The sequence below is a fragment of the Mobula birostris genome, chromosome 22 (assembly GCF_030028105.1).
Source record: "Mobula birostris isolate sMobBir1 chromosome 22, sMobBir1.hap1, whole genome shotgun sequence".
NCBI lineage: Eukaryota > Metazoa > Chordata > Chondrichthyes > Myliobatiformes > Myliobatidae > Mobula > Mobula birostris.
The window spans coordinates 48026159-48044573 of NC_092391.1; the positions used below are offsets into that span (position 1 = coordinate 48026159).

The following is an 18415-nucleotide window of genomic DNA, read 5'->3' on the forward strand; positions in this document are numbered from 1 at the left end:
AGTTGCAGCTTCTAACACTCCGTGTTAAGGAGCTGGAGCTGGAACTGGATGAACTCCAGATCACTCGGGAGGCTGAAGGGTTGATAAACAGTACACATAGGTTGGTAGTTACACCCAAGGTGCAGGACACAGGAAAATGGGTGACAGTCAGATAGGGAGAAAGAGATTACACAGCCAATGCAGAGTACCCTCGTGGCCATCCTCCTCAACAACGGGTATACCACTTTGGATACTGTTAGGAGGGACAAGCAGAGGAAAGTCGGGGGGAGGGGGGAAGAAGAGGCAAGCTGTGGTGACATGGGATTTGTTAATTAGGGGAAGAGAAAATGAGATTCTGCGGATGAGGACGAGATTGCTGGATGAAATGTTGCCTTCTGGGTGCCAGATTCCAGGACATTTCGGATTGGTTCCTAAGCATTCTTAAGTGGGAGGGTGAGCAGCCAGAGGTTGTGGTCCATGTAGGTACCAATGACATGGGAAGGAAGAGTGATGAGGTTCTTTAAAGTGAGTTCAGGGACTTAGGTGCTAAGTTAAAAGGGTAGGAATTCCAGGGATGTGATCTCAGAATTGCTAGTGAGGCTAGAAATAGAAAGATCATACAGTTTAGCATATGGATAAGGAGTTGGTGTAGGAGGGAGGGCATCATATTTTTTGGATCATTGGGCTCTCTTCCATGGGACCTGTACAGAAGAGATGGTTTCCATCTGAACTGGAGAGGGACAAATATCCTAGTGGGAAAGTTTGTTAAGGCCGCACAGAGGAGTTTAAACTAGAGTTGCTATGGGATGGGAACCAGAGTGCCAGAAGATAGTGGAGAGGTTGTGGAGATCACAAAGTCAGGAATCAAAAGATTGAGCACGGTGCAATTAATTTCTTGAGCTGCAAATATTTCAATGCAAGTAGTATGTCGGAAAGGCAGATGAGCTCAGGGCCTGGATCAACTCATGGATTATGATATTATAGCCGTTAGTGGGACCTGGTTGCAAGAGGGGCAGGACTGGCAGATCAATATTCCAGGATTCCATTGTTTTAGACATGACAGAGCGGGCAGGATTAAAAAAGGAGGTGTGATGTTACTAGTCAGGGAAAATGACATGGCAATGCTCAGTCAGGACATACTGGAGAACTCTTCTAGTTATGGGTGGAACTAAGGAATAAGAAAGGTATAACCATGTTAATGGGGCTATATTACAGACCACCCAACAGTCTGAGGGATTTAGAAGGACAAATTTGTAGAGAGATCGCAACTGTTGCAAGAAACAAGGCTGTAAAAGAAGGTGATTTTTAACTTTCCACATACTAACTGGTACTCCCATACTATATGGGACTAGATGGGATAGAGTTTGTCAAATGTGTTCAGGAAAGTTTCTTTCATCAGTAGACAGAAGTCTCAACATGAGAGTGTACAATACTTGTTCTCTTGTCAGGAAATGAGATAGGGCAGGTGACAGAAGTTTGTGTAGAGGAATACTTTGCATCTCGTGATTACAATGCCATTAGTTTCAAGGTAATTATGGAAAAGAATAGCTCTGGTCCTCAGTTTGAGATTTGAAATTGGAGAAAGGCCAATTTTGATGGTATCAGAAAATATCTGGCAAGCATGGATTGGGACAGGCTATTTTATGGTAGAGGTGTACTTGGTAAGTGGAAGGCCTTCAAAAGTGAAATTTTGCGAGTGCAAAGCTTGTATGTGCCTGTCAGAATAAAATGCAAGGACAACAGGTTCAGGGAACCTTGGTTTTTGTGAGATATTGAGGCCTTGGTTAGGTAAAAAAAGGGTGCATTGCAGATATAGGCAGGTAGAACAAATGAGTCTCTTATGGAGTATATAAAATGTAACAAGAACGCTTAGGAAAGAAATCAGGAGGGCTAAAAGGCATCAGGTTGCTCTAGCAGACAAGGTGAAGTAGAATCCTAAGAGCTTCTACAGATACATTAAGAGCAAAAGGAGTGTAAGAGACAAAATTGGTCCTCTGAGAGATCAGAATGGTAATCTCTGTGTGGAGTCAAAAGGAGATGGGGAGATGTAAAATGGATTTTTTGCATCTGTATTTACTTGGGAGATGGACATTGCATCTGCAGAAGTGAAGCAGCTGCAAGGTCATGGACCCTATACAGATTACAGAAGAGGAGTTGTTTGCTGTCCTGAGGCAAAGCAAGCAGGAAAATATAGGCAGGTAAGCCTCACACCAGATATATGAGTATTTGGATAGATAGGGACTGATTAGAGATAGTCAGCATGGCTTTATGCATGACTAGCCAATCTTAAGAATTTTAGCAAGGAAGTTGCCAAGAAAAGTTGATGAAGGAAAAGCAGTGGATGTTGTCTACATGGACTTCAGCAAGGCATTTGACAAGGTCCGGCGTGGGAGACTGATCAAGAAGGTTCAGTCACTTGGCATTCAAGATGAGGTAGTAAACTGGATTAAACATTGGCTTTGTGGGAGAAGCCAGAGAGTGGTAGTAGATGGTTGTGTCTCTGACTGGAGACCTGTGACTAGTGGAGTACCCCAGGGATTGGTGCTGGATCTGATGTTGTTTATCACCTATATCAGCAATCTGGATGATAATGTGGTTAACAGGATCAGCAAATTTACGGATGACACCAAGATTGGGGGTGCAGTGGACAACAAGGATGACTATCAGAGCTTGCAGCGGGATCTGAAGCAGCTGGAAAACTGAGCTGAAAAAGAACAAACGGAATTTAACGTACACAAGTGCAAGGTGTTGCACTTTGGGAGGACCACCAGGTAGGCCTTGAACAATGAACGGTAGGGCACTGAGGAGTGTGGTAGAACAAAGGAATCTGGGAATACAGGTCCAAAATTCATTGAAAGTGGTGTCACAGGTAGATAGCTTTTGGCACGTTGGTCTTCGTTAATCAAAATATTGAGTGCAGGAATTGGGATGTTAAGTTGAAGTTGTATAAGATGGCGATGTTGTGTAAGTGTTGGGTGCAGTTTTGGTCACCTACCTACAGGAAAGATGCAAATAAGATTGAAAGAGTACACAGAAAATTTACAAGGATATTCCTGGGTCTGGAGGACCTGAGTTATAAGGAAAGGTTGAATAGATTAGGACCTTATTCCCTAGAATATAGAAGATTGAAGGGATATTTGATAGTGATATACAAAATTATGAGGGGTATAGATAGGGTAAATGCAAGCAGGCTTTTTCCACTTAGGTTGGGTGAGACTACACCTAGGGGTCATGGTTTAAAGGTGAAAGGTTTAAGGGGAACGTGAGAGGAAGCTTCTTCATTCAGAGGGTGGCAAGAGTGTGGAACGAGCTGCCAGCACAAGTGGTGGATATGATTTTGATTTCAATGTTTCAGAGAAGTTTGGATAGGAGAGGTATGGGGGGCTATGGTCCTGGTACAGGTCGATGGGACTAGGCAGTTTAAATGGCTTAGCATGGACTAGATGGGCACAAGGGCCTGTTTCTGTGTAGTTTTCATTGACTCTACATGTGAAACACATCCTCTCATCGAAATCACAAATGTCTTAAAGATCATTTGATATCAATTAGTATCAACATCATTTTCCAACTACAGAAAACAAAAGTACCCTGCTATCTAAAAGAACTAGTATCTGCAATCTCCATCTTACACCAAAGGAAAATGGCACCTAGGTTACACAATTCACGGATCTCACCTCGTTTTAAGCCTAAAATCCACATTGTGTCCAGGGCATCAATGAGTGTCAATCCCAAGCCAAACCATTCACTGTAAGACTTAGAAATCGGCTTCAGTTCATCGTGTCCCCAGGCGTACTGTTTGTATCCCTTCCACGCATGCTGGAATGCTTCTATCACTGCCTTCTGCTGTTCATTTATAGTGGCTACATGCAAACAGAACAAAATGAGGCTGTTACAGCTACTTTCAATGTTAACATTCAGATTACTTATAGAAGTTTCAAAATGTAATAAAAAATACTAAGAACTCCTAAAAAAGCTGTGTTTCAAAATGGGTAGTTTATTTTCTCTCCTGACCTAATTCTTCTTGTTCCAGAGTTCTACTTCTGCTAGTAATTTTCCAGTACCTCAAGTTCAAGGTCAGAGCCCTCTAACATGTTTTCCAGATGACCACATTCAAACTTTTTCCCAGCTAGGTAACCAAACAATCAAAAAACAAGAGCTGATTACTTTTATTCTCTCTCACATTTTCTGCTTATGTGAGAAAAGGGTGAGGAACAGAACACTTAATTGTCAGAAAAACACCTTTATTAACATCAAGGGAAATCATTCCAACTGGGAAGAAAAATGACAATGAAGGGTCTCGGCCCTAAGCACTTCCATGGATGCTGCTTAACTGGTTGAGTTCCTCCAGCATTTTGTGTGTGTTGCTCTGGATTTCCAGCATCTGCAGAATTTCTTGTATTTAGAAAAATGAAGTAATTTATGTACTCCAAATTCAAATGGTTAAAGGATCTGACAGCTTTTGATGGATTGAAACACTCAACATGTTCAAACAATACAAACACATACAGTATTAAATAACGTGCAGTCTGGTTCAGAGCAGAACCAGAGACAGAAGGCTCTGACGTCAGGTTAACTTTAGTTTGAATACATTATTTAAACAGGCAAGTCACTGCTTTACTGCAGTGCACTTTCAGGAGAAATGATGAAACGTTTATCCTCTCTGCAGACTGATGATGTTTGAAATGGAAGTAAACAGCTTTTCAGCCGAAAAGAACAAGTAGAGACTTTGGAATCATGTATTAACTGTGTGGGATCAAACTTGTAAAATAAAGAATTTGGACTAAGTCAGCATCTTTCATTGTGGGGAAATCGATATAGGAAATAAAGTACAAAAATAAAGCAACAAAAAAAATTAAATAATCTGATTATGTGATCTGAAGGAACAGCCTCCTTCCTTACAGATCCACCTACTAGAGCATTACTTTTTTTTTACTAAGGGTGGGGCATTGGAGGTTGAGGATAAAATGGAAGCACAGTCTAAAGACCTTTCTTGATCACCTCAGCTCTTCTCAATCTTGGTGGGATTATTTAAAAAGGTGCATGGTGCAACATTTCAAAGCTACCAGACATCTGGTTGGTGCTGTGAACTTAATACTAGGTTTTGAGGAACTGGTCTTAACAAACCCAAGTAATTAAAATATCAATGAGCTGAAAAGCAGTTGTAATGAATATTCATTTAATTTGAATGCCAAAATGTACACTGATATGGCCATATACAACAAAAATAGCCCATGAAAGGGGATGAGAGGTGACCTGATAGAGGTGTACAAGATGATGAGAGGCACTGATTGTGTGGACAGCCAGAGGCTTTTCCCCAGGGCTGAAATAGTTAACATGAGAGGTCATAGTTTTAAGGTGCTTAGAAGTAGGTATAAGGGGGATGTCAGAGTTTTTCCACAGAGTGCTGGGTGCGTGGAATGCACTGCCAGCGAAGGTGGTAAAGGCAGATACAATAGGGTCTTTTAAGAGACTCTTAGATAGGTACATGGAGCTTAAAAAAATGAGGGCTATGCGGTAGGGAAATTCTAGGCAGCTTCTAGAGTAGGTTACATGGTCAGCACAACATTGTGGGCTGAACAGCCTGTAATGTGCTGTAGATTTCTATGTTCTATGAAAATACCTATTTTAAAATAAATTCCATGTCCCCAATGCTATGCAGGCCTTTGTTGATTTCCCATCATCTTCACCTCTTATTTTTGACCAAATTAAATGAGAAAAAATAAATCATGAAAATATCAAATGGGTGAACTGAGTGCATCCATTATAAACAGTATAATGAGTACACTCATTTGACCTGTGACACTCCCAACAGTCCGATACCATGGGGAAGGAGTATTATAATGCACAGACAATAAAAGCAAGGTGAGGTGATGCTTTGTGGGAGGTTAAATGCAAGAGGAAAGTTCACTGTAAACAACAGGATCCTAAGGAGCACTGACATACAGAGGGGATTTTGGGTGCAACCTCATGGCTCCCTGAAAGCGAGAGATAAGTAGATAAGGTAGTAAAGAAAGAATATAGCATTCTTGTCTTCACTAGAGAGAGCACTGAAATAGGAAGTCACTGCAGCTATATAAAACCTTGGTTAAGCCACGTTTGGAGTACCTTGTGCAGAATGGTCACCACACCACAGGAAGAAGTGGAGGCTATGGAGAGAGTGCAGGGAAGGTTCACTAGGTGTTGCATTAACTACAAGGAGAGGTTGCATAAATTTGGATTGTTTTTTCAGGAGGACCAGAGGCTGAGGGAAGACCTTAGAAATATATAAGTTATGAGAGGCATTGATAGGGTAGATAGATTCCCCCCCCCCCCCCAAGTACTAGAAACCACAGCTTTAAGGTGAGTGAGGAAAGTTTAAAGGAAACGTGTAAAGATTTTACTTTACACACAGAGTGGTAGGTGGCTGGAATATGGTACAGGGGAAGAGGTGAAAGCAGATATGATAGCAACATTTACAAGACATCTTGATGGACACATGAACTGGCAGGGAATGGAGGGATATAATCCATGTGCAGATGGAACTAGTTTACATTGGGACCATGGTTGGTGCAGCCATAAGGGAATGGGGATGGCCTGTTCTTGTGCTGCACTGTCTATGATGAAACGTACAGTGATTACCACAGAAAATGTTACTTTTTACAAAAAAAATCTTGAAAGGCAAACATTTCCTTTAGCCACATCTAGAAGGCTGTTGAGTCGTTCTCAAGCTAATGTGCAAAACTAAATGCACGCCTCACATTGGAAAACTGCTTCCTTTCTAATGTCATTAACAGTTGGACTCCACGATGATAAAGCCATCCAAAGAAATAACGGTAAAGAGTGCATGTAACTTCCTAAGATGAAGTTTTCCTCCAGGTTCTGAAACCACCTTGTCTGAAATCCATTCATAAGAATTTGTAATGACGACAAAGCAAAAACCTAAACGCTATACACTGACCTGCCTTGTTTCAATTCCCCAGTCTGCTGCTACTCCTTAAACTGCACAATATAGTTATAACAGTGTGAAAAGACTAAGACGAGTACACCTCACATGGATGTGCTACCTGCTTCTTTGCTGTTCACTTTATCATGGGCCATTGGTTTCTCCTTTTGCTTTGAATTGGGTAAAGCTGCAGTAACCCATTTAGGTGCGATCTCCATCCCACGCCAGCTGCAAATACAAACACCACTATGGTAACTATTTTCATGAAACATGTGAGCCAGGAATTAAACAGAGTGAAGAAGGTCAAATATTAGCACTTCTATTAAATCCTCAAACTACTGTTGCTCATTTATTCACAATCATTCCCACTGTGTTTTAGAAGAGTTCATTCATTTTTTGCTATTTTGGGGCAGTTTTAAAGGTTAAACTAAAAAAAATACACAGTTTTGCAGTAAGGATCTAGTGACCTGGAAATCAGAGGATTAACTATCGTAGTAAGGTAATAAGGATCTTGTTACAGCGTATCCTGTTCTATGTGGGGAATTCAGTTAACACAGGTGCAGATTTTAAACTGCAAAACCGTCAACATTCACCTTCATTAAACATGAAAATAACAGCAGCTGTTGTGGATCACACTGTACAGTTAAACATTGAATTTCAGGGACATGCTGCTACTCCACAGGGTGTACAGTGGTGTGTACCGTTCAACTAGGTCTTCTAAATAGACAGTAACAAATTATAAGCGTGTTTATTACTTGCAAGGGAAGGCCACCTCTGTACGTTAAATCGTCGGTAGGTAGCTTCAATCTTACAGTTCAAAACAGGTCATTTTATATGTTTATAGAGTCTAGTAATTCATCAACTTCATGTCTTTCAGGTCATTCTATCCCTTAAATGCATTCCTATCTTATCTTGCATTTGTCTTGAATGAGCCCATTTGTCTTTAAGGCTTCTCTCTCACAACTTCCCACCCTCCCACCCAACAGCTGCATCCTGTTTTTCTGCTTTTGGTCATGTAATGTCAAAACACTTCCTGCTCGAAATCACATACTCTTGCAAGCTTCTTATCCAACTCTATCAGCAAATTAGCAAAGCAATCTGGGATTATACAGGTTCCATTTTGTCAAATTACTATTTACAAAAGTTATAAATTCATAAATACTTCAGGGCTAAATATATTTCACAACTGTTTGTCAAGCTTCACCAGCATACTCTCCAGAAAATAAGTATTGTCTCAAGAACCATTTTCAACGTAAACAAAAGGGAAAAAAATAAACCACCACAAATGTTAACTTTGTCACCTGTGGCATAAATAAGCTCTCAATAACTTACCATCCCATAATTTCTGTTCAATAAATTCAAATTCAGTGAAGGAAAATTATAATGCCTCAATTGTTCAAAAGTTGTATACTTCCTAAAATACTAGTTTTTGTTTTGAAAACATTAATGTTATTTCAACATCTTCCCTAATATTTTGTGCCTGCTGCAATCTTTATTTTGCTGCTTGTGTTTATAATCACTGGCTACTCTCACTTGCTTGATAAAAGGCTATAGTGAGAGGGCAAGAGTACCAACAAACGAAGGCATAGATTTCAGGTGAGAGGTAGAAGATTTGAAGAGGATTTGAGTTTTTCTTTATCTTATACAGAAAGTAGTTAATATCTGGCATTCACTGCCAGAGGAGATGGTGAAGTCAGCTACAACCACTATGTTTAAGACAGACAAAGCAGAGAAGAATATGGACTTAATGTAGGCAAGTGTAGGACGTGCAGATGGACAGAAATGTCAGCATGGACAGCATTGTACAACACTGTACAATCCATTTCTGTGTTGTGTAGCTCTATAATCTAGGATGTGTTTCTGTCTGCTTCAGGAGATAGTTACTTACTACTAAAAACCTACAAAAAAAAAGGTGGGTTGGCCAGAGGAGAATGACACTGGGGAACTTGCTCCAGCAAAAACTACTGAGACCTGAGATCACTATCAACCGTCATCACAAGGCATGAGAAAACTATCACCTATATTACCTCTCCAAAATCCTTCAACTCCAACTCCAAACTTCCAAAGCAGAGTGTATTCCAAGCTCTGCCATTGAAAGGGATTACCAGGTACAGAGAGGAAAAGGTGGGCTCAAAGCCTTTACAGAGGAATACAACATTCTTACGAACTCCAGGTAAATGCTAGGATGTTGTTCAGACCCTTTAGGTCATGTATGGGAAAACACAGAGGCTCAGTTTACAAAGTACCCATCTACCACACGCACTTGTTCCACCTATGGAAGAATCTGCAGACCCCACAGTATATATAGTGCCGATAAAAAGTATTCACCCCCCCCCCCCCCACTTGGAAGTTTTCATGTCTTGTAGTTTTACAACACTGAATTACAACAATTAATTTGCCTTTTTATTTACACTGATCAACAGAAAAAAAACTCCCATGTCAAAGTGAAAACACATCTATACAAAGTGATCTAAACTAATTACAAATATAAAGTGCAAAATAATTGATTACGTAAGTATTCATCCCCTTTAATACGACACACTAAATAATCAATGCTGCAGCCAATTGGTTTTATAAGTCACATAATTAGTTAAATGGAGATCACCTGTGTGCAGTCAAGGTGTTTCGATTAATTGTAATAAAAATACAACTGGGTCTGTAAAGTCCAATTGCTGGTGAGTCAGCATCCTGGCAAAAACTACACTATAAAGACAAAAGAACATTCCAAGCAGCTCCGTGAAAAGGTTATTGAAAAGCAGAAGTCAGAAGATGGATACAAGAAAATTTCCAAAGGTCACTTAATATCCCTTGGAGTACAGTTAAGTCAATCACTAAGCAATGGAAAGAATATGGCACAGTTGTAAACCTGCCCAGAGAAGGCAGTCCTCAAAAACTGAGTGATTTTGCAATAAGGGGACTAGTCAGGGAAGTCACCAAGAGACCTATGACAACTCTAGAGGAGTTACAAGCTTCAGTGGCTGAAATGGGAGAGATTACAAATAACAACTGTTGCCAGGGTGGTTCACCAGTCACAGCTTTATGGGAGAATGGCAAAGAGAGAGCCACTATTGGGGGAAAAAAAACTTACATGAAATCTCGGCTAGAGTTTGCTAGAAGGCCTGTGGGAGACTCCGAACTCAGCTGGAAGGAAGTTCTATGGTCTGATGAAACCAAAATTGAGCTTTTTGGCGATTAAACTAAACACTGCCCATAATCAAAAGCACACCTTCCCCATCATGAAGCATGGTGATAGCTGCATCATGCTGTGGGAACGTTTCACTGCAGCAGGCCCTTGAAGACTTGTAAAGGTAGAGGTTAAAACGAATGCAGAAAATACAGGAAAATCTTGGAGAAAAACCCAATGCGGTCTGCAAGAGAACTACGACTTTGGAGATTTGTTTTCCAGCAAGACAATGACCCCAACCATAAAGCCAAAGCTACACAGGAATGGCTTAAAAACAACAAAGTTAATGTCCTGGAGTGGCCATGTCAGAGTCCGGACCTCAATCCAATTGAGAATTTGTGGCTTGACTTGAAAAGGGCTGTTCACTCACGATTCCCATCTGACAGAGCTTGAGTAGTTTTGTAAAGAAGAATGGGGAAAAATTGCAGTGTCCAGATGTGCAAAGCTGATAGAGACCTATCTACACAGACTCAAGGCTGTAATTGCTACCAAAGGTGCATCTACTAAATACTGAATTGAAAGGGGTGAGTAATTATGCAACCAATTATTTTGTTTAATAATCGTAATAAATTTAGACCAATTTGTAGAAATTTGTTTTCTGTTGATCAGAAAAGCCAGATTGAATCACAGTGGATTTAATGTTGTAAAACAATAAAACATAAAAACTTCCAAGGAACGGGTGAATCCTGTTACTATATATAACTGCCTGTTAAGCAGCAATGAAGGTCCTTCATCTCTGGAGATGTTCATAGCTTCCTTCATCATGTCAGTAGCTTCCTCTCAGTTTTCACTACTATCAGTCATGCAAGTCCTAGGTGGAATCTCAGGAATACCATTGCACTCAGATGTAGGATTCTTCACTGTCGTTTCTGCAACAGTTTTGTTTTACCAACACACATCAAAGTTGCTGGTGAGCGCAGCAGGACAGGCAGCATCTATAGGAAGAGGTACAGTCGACATTTTGGGCTGAGACCCTTCGTCAGGACTAACTGAAAGAAGAGCTAGTAAGAGATTTAAAAGTGGGAGGGGGAGGGGGAGATCCAAAATGATAGGAGAAGATAGGAGGGGGAGGGATGGAGTCAAGAGCTGGACAGGTGATTGGCAAAGGGGATATGACAGGATCATGGGACGGGAAGTCTAGGGAGAAGGAAAGCGGGAGTGGTGAAGCCCAGAGGATGGGCAAGTAGTGAGAGGGACAGAGGGAGAAAAAGGAGAGAGAGAAAATAAATAAATAACGGATGGGGTACGAGGGGGAGGTGGGGCATTAACAGAAGTTAGAGAAGCCAATGTTTACGCCATCAGGTTGGAGGCTACCCAGACAGAATACAAAGGTGTTGTTCCTCCAACCTGAGTGTGGCTTCATCTTTACAGTAGAGGAGGCAGTGGATAGGCATATCAGAATGGGAATGGGACGTGGAATTAAAATGTGTGGCCACTGGGAGATCCTGCTTTCTCTGGCGGACAGAGCGTAGATGTTCAGCGAAACCGTCTCCCAGTCTGCGTTGGGTCTCGCCAATATATAGAAGGCCGCATTGGGAGCACCAGACGCAGTACATCACCCCAGCCAACTCACAGGTGAAGTGTTGCCTCACCTGGAAGGACTATCTGGGGCCCTAAATGGTGGTGAGGGAGGAAGTGTAAGGGCAGGTTTAGCACTTGTTCCGCTTGCAAGGATAAGTGCCGGGAGAGAGATCGGTGGGGAGGGATGGGGGGGACGACAAATGGACAAGGGAGTCGCGTAGGGAGCGATCCCTGCAGAAAGCAGGGGGGAGGGAAAGATGTGCTTAGCGATGGGATCCTGTTGGAGGTGGCGGAAGTTACGGAGAATTATATGTTGGACCTGGAGGCTGGTGGGGTGGTAAGTGAGGACCAGGAGAACCCTATTCCTAGTGGGGTGGCAGGAGGATGGGGTGAGAGCAGATGTGCGTGAAATGGGAGAGATGCCCCTCCTCCCCCTCGTACCCCATCCGTTTTTTTTATATATATATATATTTCTCTCTCTCCTTTTTCTCCCTCTGTCCCTCTCACTATGCTCCTTGCCCATCCTCTGGGCTTCCCCCCTCCTCCTTTCTTTCTCCCTAGACTTCCCGTCCCATGATCCTCTCATAATCCTTTTGCCAATCAACTGTCCAGCTCTTGGCTCCATCCCTCCCCCTCCTGTCTTCTCCTATCATTTTGGATCTCCCCCTCCCACTTTCAAATCTCTTACTAACTCTTCTTTCAGTTAGTACTGACGAAGGGTCTCGGCCCGAAACTTCAACTGTACCTCTTCCTATAGATGCTGACTGGCCTGCTGTGTTCACCAGCAACTTATATGTGTGTTGCTTGAAATTCCAGCATCTGCAGATTTCCTCGTGTTTGCGTGTTGTTTGACCAGCCAGGGTTGTTGGCCCTGAGCTGAACCTCCGAGTCTGAAGGACCAGTGGACCACTCGTGGTCTGCCCTCTACCCTTTGACCTGTTCGGCATAGGTGACCCTACAAAGAGCCACAGTATAGAGCTCTGACTTCAGCCAACATAGCTCATGCATAGCTCCAGGTCACTGATGCACACAAGCCTCCAGATCATGACAAGGTCGTTGTCTTCTTGGAAGAGACCCTACAGTGGCCTCAATTAAAGGATCAGAATCCACAATCAGAAAGAAATCAAGTCACCCTCTCTCCAGAGGGTCTGCTTAAGAAAAAGTCTCCATCAGTGGTTTGCTATTACAGCAAAGCTCAGGTAGTCCACTCAGGTAACCCTACCATCAGAAATCCCAATAGCTCAGCAATGTTTCTCACACTCCCTTACAACAATCCGGGGGCCCCCCAAGTTCCAATTTACCGATTCACTGTAAAAGTTATCATACTGTAACTTCAAAATAAGAGTAATTTATATCATGTTAGGACAGAGTCCAGCAGCAAAGTCCCAAACGTGCAACATTATTGGAGATTTACTGCTGAAAATATGGTAAATAAATCTGCCATTACATTTCTTTGAATGGTTGATACCTAGCTACTCCTCTCTTGTACCATTTATTTTAATTTGTAGTCATTTTTATATTTTTCTTGCATTGTACTGCGCCACAAAACGACAAATTTCATGACATATCAGAAATACTAAACCTGATCCTGAAAGTGGAAAGAGAAGAAGGTAGTACCTTGAGAAATACATTGAGCTAGAAGAGCAACTGGAATCCTGATCGTTTTCCTGTTAACAGCAGATATTTCATAGAAAAAAATCATCTGTAAAATTTATATTTCACCTAATTTGACCTTGAATTCGGATGAATATTTTTGCATTAATTTACTAACTTAAAATGTCACTTAAGCTGTTTACTTCACATTGTCCTTCCACAAGTGGATTAATTGCCAGCCTTTACATTAGCTGCTTGGTGAATTGCTCACCACTGACCACGGTTTACTTGTTTCAACAGGTAAAGATCTCTTGGCCAATGATTCCCATCTTCAGAGTGCCTAAAATCTTGATTCTGACTGCTTTGGCCAAAAATATCCTAGTGTTCTAAGATCCAGATTGTACAGCACTGAAACAAGTCCTTCTGTCCCAACATGTCCATGTCCAATAAGGTGCCTTCCTGGGCTAGTCCCACCTGCCCGAGTTTGGCCCAAATCTCTCTAAATCTTCCCTATTCACGTACCTGTCCAAATAACTTTCAGATGCCATAATTATACCCACCTCTACCACCTCCTCTGGCAGCTTGTTTCATATAACCACCACCTATGGTTATTTCCCTTTTCATAGAAACTGATCACCTCTGCTTTGGACTCGCTCATTCTGGCAAAATAAACTTGCTATCCAGGTTACCTATGCCCTTCATTACTTTATACACCTCAATAAGGTTACCACTTGGCTTTCTTCACTTCATTCCCAATCTAATTCAAGCCCTCTAATCCAGGCAAAAGTGCTGTGAATCTTTTCAGAAACTTCAAGCACAATCGCATCCTTCCTGTAGTGTATTAACTAGACTGCACGTAAAACACCAAGTTTACCCGAACCAATGATTTGTGCAACACACAAAAAGCTGGAGGAACTCAGCAGGCCAGGCAGTATTGATCAAAAAGAATAAACAAAAGTGTGATGAAGGGTCTCAGCCCAAAACATCAACTATTTACTTTTTTCCTTTGATGCTCCTTAGCCTGCTGAGATCCTCCAACATTGTGTGTGTGTGTGTGTGTGTGTGTGTGTGTGTGTGTTTTTTTTGGCTTGGATTTCCACAATCTGTGAATTTTCTCATCTTAAAGATTTGTGCAACTTCTTTCTAAATTGTATTAGAGATTTCACATTTTATGTTTCCAGAGTCCATTAACGACAACTTACCTCCAACACCAGAAAGGGACAATGAAGGAAAGATAAAAGATTTATACTGAAGAAAGAATTGTTTATCGTCTAGTCTTACAGTTTGCATATTTAGTTTTATAAGAAATAATTACCGAAATCACTATTTTGAAACAAGGAACTCTCTTTTCCTCTTGTTACATGCCAAAAAATTCCCCTTGAGTACCATTGCAGGTTGAACTTCAGTCTGTTACTTTTGGCAGGTACAGAGAGATCTCTGAAACACAACCTTCATTGCGCCCATTCTTCCAAGTTCAGAACACTACAACAGGCATTTGGAGAAAAGAAAGTAAAGCTGCAAGTTTTCAGAGGAAAGGATGACAGTCCCAGCTGGCAAAATGCAGCAGCTTCCAAAAACAGTAAAGTGGAAGCATACCAAAATGAAATAATGATTTGTACAAGCAGATAACCAAATATCTTTCCAAGTGATAAATTTAATATAGAAGGATCAGATCCCAAGTGGAAGAAAGTATCAAGTTTGAAATAGCAATTGAGAAAGAAATAACAAAACAACAGTTGGATGAGGCCAAATATATTTCAAATGTGAAGTTTGCAAAACTGGAGGACAGGATGATTTTACAGTTCTGAAAAGCTAGAAACGATACTAAACCACAAGACTGGGCAATACAGCTGAGCTTTACTATTCAGGGAAAAAAAAAATCCTTCATCAATTTGTTTACTTTCTTACCGATTTGCTATTTTAAAAACTTGTTGAAATACAAATGACAGTTCCCTTGCTCGCTGAAGGGCAATTGGAAATTGAGATGCTTTTAAAACTCTTGGACAATTGGGTATAAAGAAGTTTAAACTAATGTTAATAAGCACATGGTTCAACAAGCACATGAAAGTCAGCATGACCTTCCTGGTTTTGGACTAGAAGAACATGGCAACCAACCAGTTACAATATACCTGACGCACCCTATGCTTGTAACAGCAGAAGTGAGTGTTGCTGAAGCCCCACATATTCTCAAAACTGCCCTACTGTAAAATTCAAAAATTTCCCCATTGTCCTATAATTAAATTGATCTCTCTTTTGAATGCATATATGGCACACTAATTCAATTATCACTCCACCTTCACATCAGTTGAAACAAATAGCATTTACAGACAAGTGACATTTGTACCTCAGAATGAGTGAGTCCACTGCAAATAATTAAGACTTCCCAAGTCTAGTTTTGAGTTAATAAGCAAGGGACATCTAGTAACATCTAAACCATTAATGTCTTGTAGAATTCAGGCTGCTGAGGTGGAACCTTGGATATGACCAGAAAGGAAGACGGAGTAAACAGAGAGCATGGGGAAAAAGAGAGAATAGAGACACAGCACAGAAGAACAAATTACAGGTTTCCTATTATGATGTAAAATTAGCTCAAATAGCCAAGTCTTGCAAAAACTCAGACTTGCACAAGCATTTTTTTTTTGGAAGGTACTGAATGGCTAATAAATTTAGGAAGAGGCAGCTTTAAAAACAGTGGAGATTGGAGACCTCCGCCAGAAAGCTGGATGAAGGACTACAAATAGGGCCAGGAAGCTGTTAAAAGTTGCTACTTATTGTCAGAGAAGTAATAAACAATGTGCAAAAGAGTTCAAAAAGATTTAGTTTGTCAACTAAAATATTAACATTTCTATAGATGTACCGTGGACAGCATTCTGACAGGCTGCATTACTGTTTGCTATAGGGAGCTGCTGCACAGGACTGAAAGAAACTACCGAAAATCATAAAATTAGTCAGCTCCATATCTGGTACTAGCCTCTGTAGTACCCAAGACATCAAGGTGCAGTGTCTCAGAAAGGCGACGTCCATTATTAAGGGCCTCCATCACCTAGGACATGCCCTCTTATTGTCACCATCAGTAAGGAGGTACAGAAGCCTGAAGGCACACACTCAGCAATTTAAGAACAGCTTCTTCCCCTCTGCCTAAATGGACATTGAATCCATGAATGCTACCTCACATTTAAAAAAAAATATATTATCATCTATCCAATATCTATACAGTATATACCTACCATAATTGATTTACTTATATATATTTTTTCTATATAATCATGCATTTCATTGAACTGCCGCTGTTAACAAATTTCACGAAACATGCGGGTCATAATAAACTTGATTCTGATTCTGAAGACAGTATCATCATCATCAGGTGCCGTGCCCAGTTTGACTTTGACAGCCATGGCCCACACACTCCTGTTTTGGGTTAAGTGGATCAATTCATTGGTATCCATTTCCAGTTCTCTGGCTGCTGTCTCCATCATAATTTGTCTTTGCCTTCCTCTTGCTTTCTTTCCTTCAATCTTTCCCATAATTACCGTGCATTCTAACTCCTCTTTCCTAATCACATGTCCAATGAAGTTACGTTGCCTTTTCATGACCTCATACATTATTTCTCTTTTTGTGTTTGCTCTGTTCATGACATCCTCATTAGATATACATTTTGTCCATATTCTTTGCATCCTCCTCAAAAACCACATCTCTGCTGCTAGAATTCGTTTCCTTATGTTACTAGATATTGTCCAACATTCTGAGCCATATAACATAACTGGATAAACGTAACATTTCAGTACTCTGAGGCAGGTTGTCATGCCTAGTTTAGTATTGGTCAGTATACTCTTCATTCTCGTAAAGGTGTCTTTTGCTATCCCTATTCTTCTTTTGATGTCCATGTCACACCTGCCATCTGATGTCACCCAGTTTCCTAAGTAGCAAAAGTTCTGTACTTGTTTTATGTCTTCCCCATTTATTCTCAGCCTGCAGATAGGATTCTCCTTCTTTTTGGATATCACCATACAGTCTGTCTTTTTGCAATTGATAGATTGACCCATTTTTGCACTTTCTTCAACAATTATATCAATTAAGTTTTGTAATTCTTCCTCCTTACTTGCAATTAAGTGTCATCTGCATATCTGAAATTATTGATGTTTTCACTGTCAACTGTGATTCCCGAGATGTCTTATTTTTTGTAATATTGTTTCACTGTACACATTAAATAAATCAGGGGAGAGAAAACACCCTTGTCTAATGCCTCTCTTGATTTTTGTAAACTGAGTCACTTCTCCATTTATTCTTACAGCGGCAGTTTGTTCCCAGTACAGATTTCTGATTAGGCGGAGGTCTTTCGAATCTAGATCTAGAATTTTCTATAATATTTCAAATAACTTATTGTGCTTCACTTTATCAAGTGCTTTAGTGTAGTCGATAAAACATACAAATCTTTTTGCACTTGAATAGCTCGTTCTGATAGTATCCTTAACATCAATATTGCTTTTCTTGTAGCTTTTTCTTTCACAAAACCACATTGTTCTCTACCTATTTCAGCTTGTACCTTACTTTTAGCTCTTCTCATCAAAATTCTTAGAAGTATCTTGATGATATGACTCATTAAACTTGTGGTCCTATGTAATTCACATTCTATTGCTCCAGCTTTCTTAAGAAGAGTGATAAATACTGATTTTTTTCATCTCTTCTGGTATTATTTCAGTCTCATAAATGTCATTGATTAAATCAGTAAGTTTTTCAATTCCATAATCTTCAAGGGCAATAATTCATCAGGACCTGCTACCTTTCCTTTCTTCATCTTATTTACTGCATTACGAACTTCAGATTTCAAAATACTTGGACCTTCAATGTTTTTCTTAATTTCTGGTTTTTCGCCTCAATCATCTTCAAACAATTCATGAATATACTCAGTCTATCTGTTCATAATCTCATCTTTTTCCATGATAATGGTACCGTCCTTTGCTTTCAAACATCCACCTAAAGAACAGAGGAGCTTTTTAACCAGTGATATTCTTGATTTGTTGATATAACCTTTTTGGATCAGTAATAGGAATTCTTCCTATTTGCTCACATTCCTGGTTTAACCATTCTTCTTTGGCTTTCTGACATAAGCTTTTAACTTTTTTATCTAAGGACTTGTATTCTATAGGATTTGCTTTCTTCCGTCTCCTTTCTTTCATTAGATTTTTGATTTCATTTGTCATCCATTTATTCTTTGT

General features: G+C 40.4%; 1 protein-coding gene across 9 annotated transcripts in view; it reads right to left on the reverse strand.

Moving 5' to 3' along the window:
- man1b1b (mannosidase, alpha, class 1B, member 1b) overlaps positions 1–18415 on the reverse strand; it is a 92308-nt gene that overhangs the window by 46439 nt on the left and 27454 nt on the right. For all 9 annotated transcript variants that reach the window (XM_072240671.1, XM_072240673.1, XM_072240670.1 and 6 more), the window contains 2 exons: positions 7023–7129; positions 3654–3839 (listed from right to left, as the gene is read on the reverse strand). In XM_072240671.1, coding sequence (XP_072096772.1) covers positions 3654–3839; positions 7023–7129 — 293 coding nt within the window. The remainder of the gene's footprint in view (positions 1–3653; positions 3840–7022; positions 7130–18415) is intronic.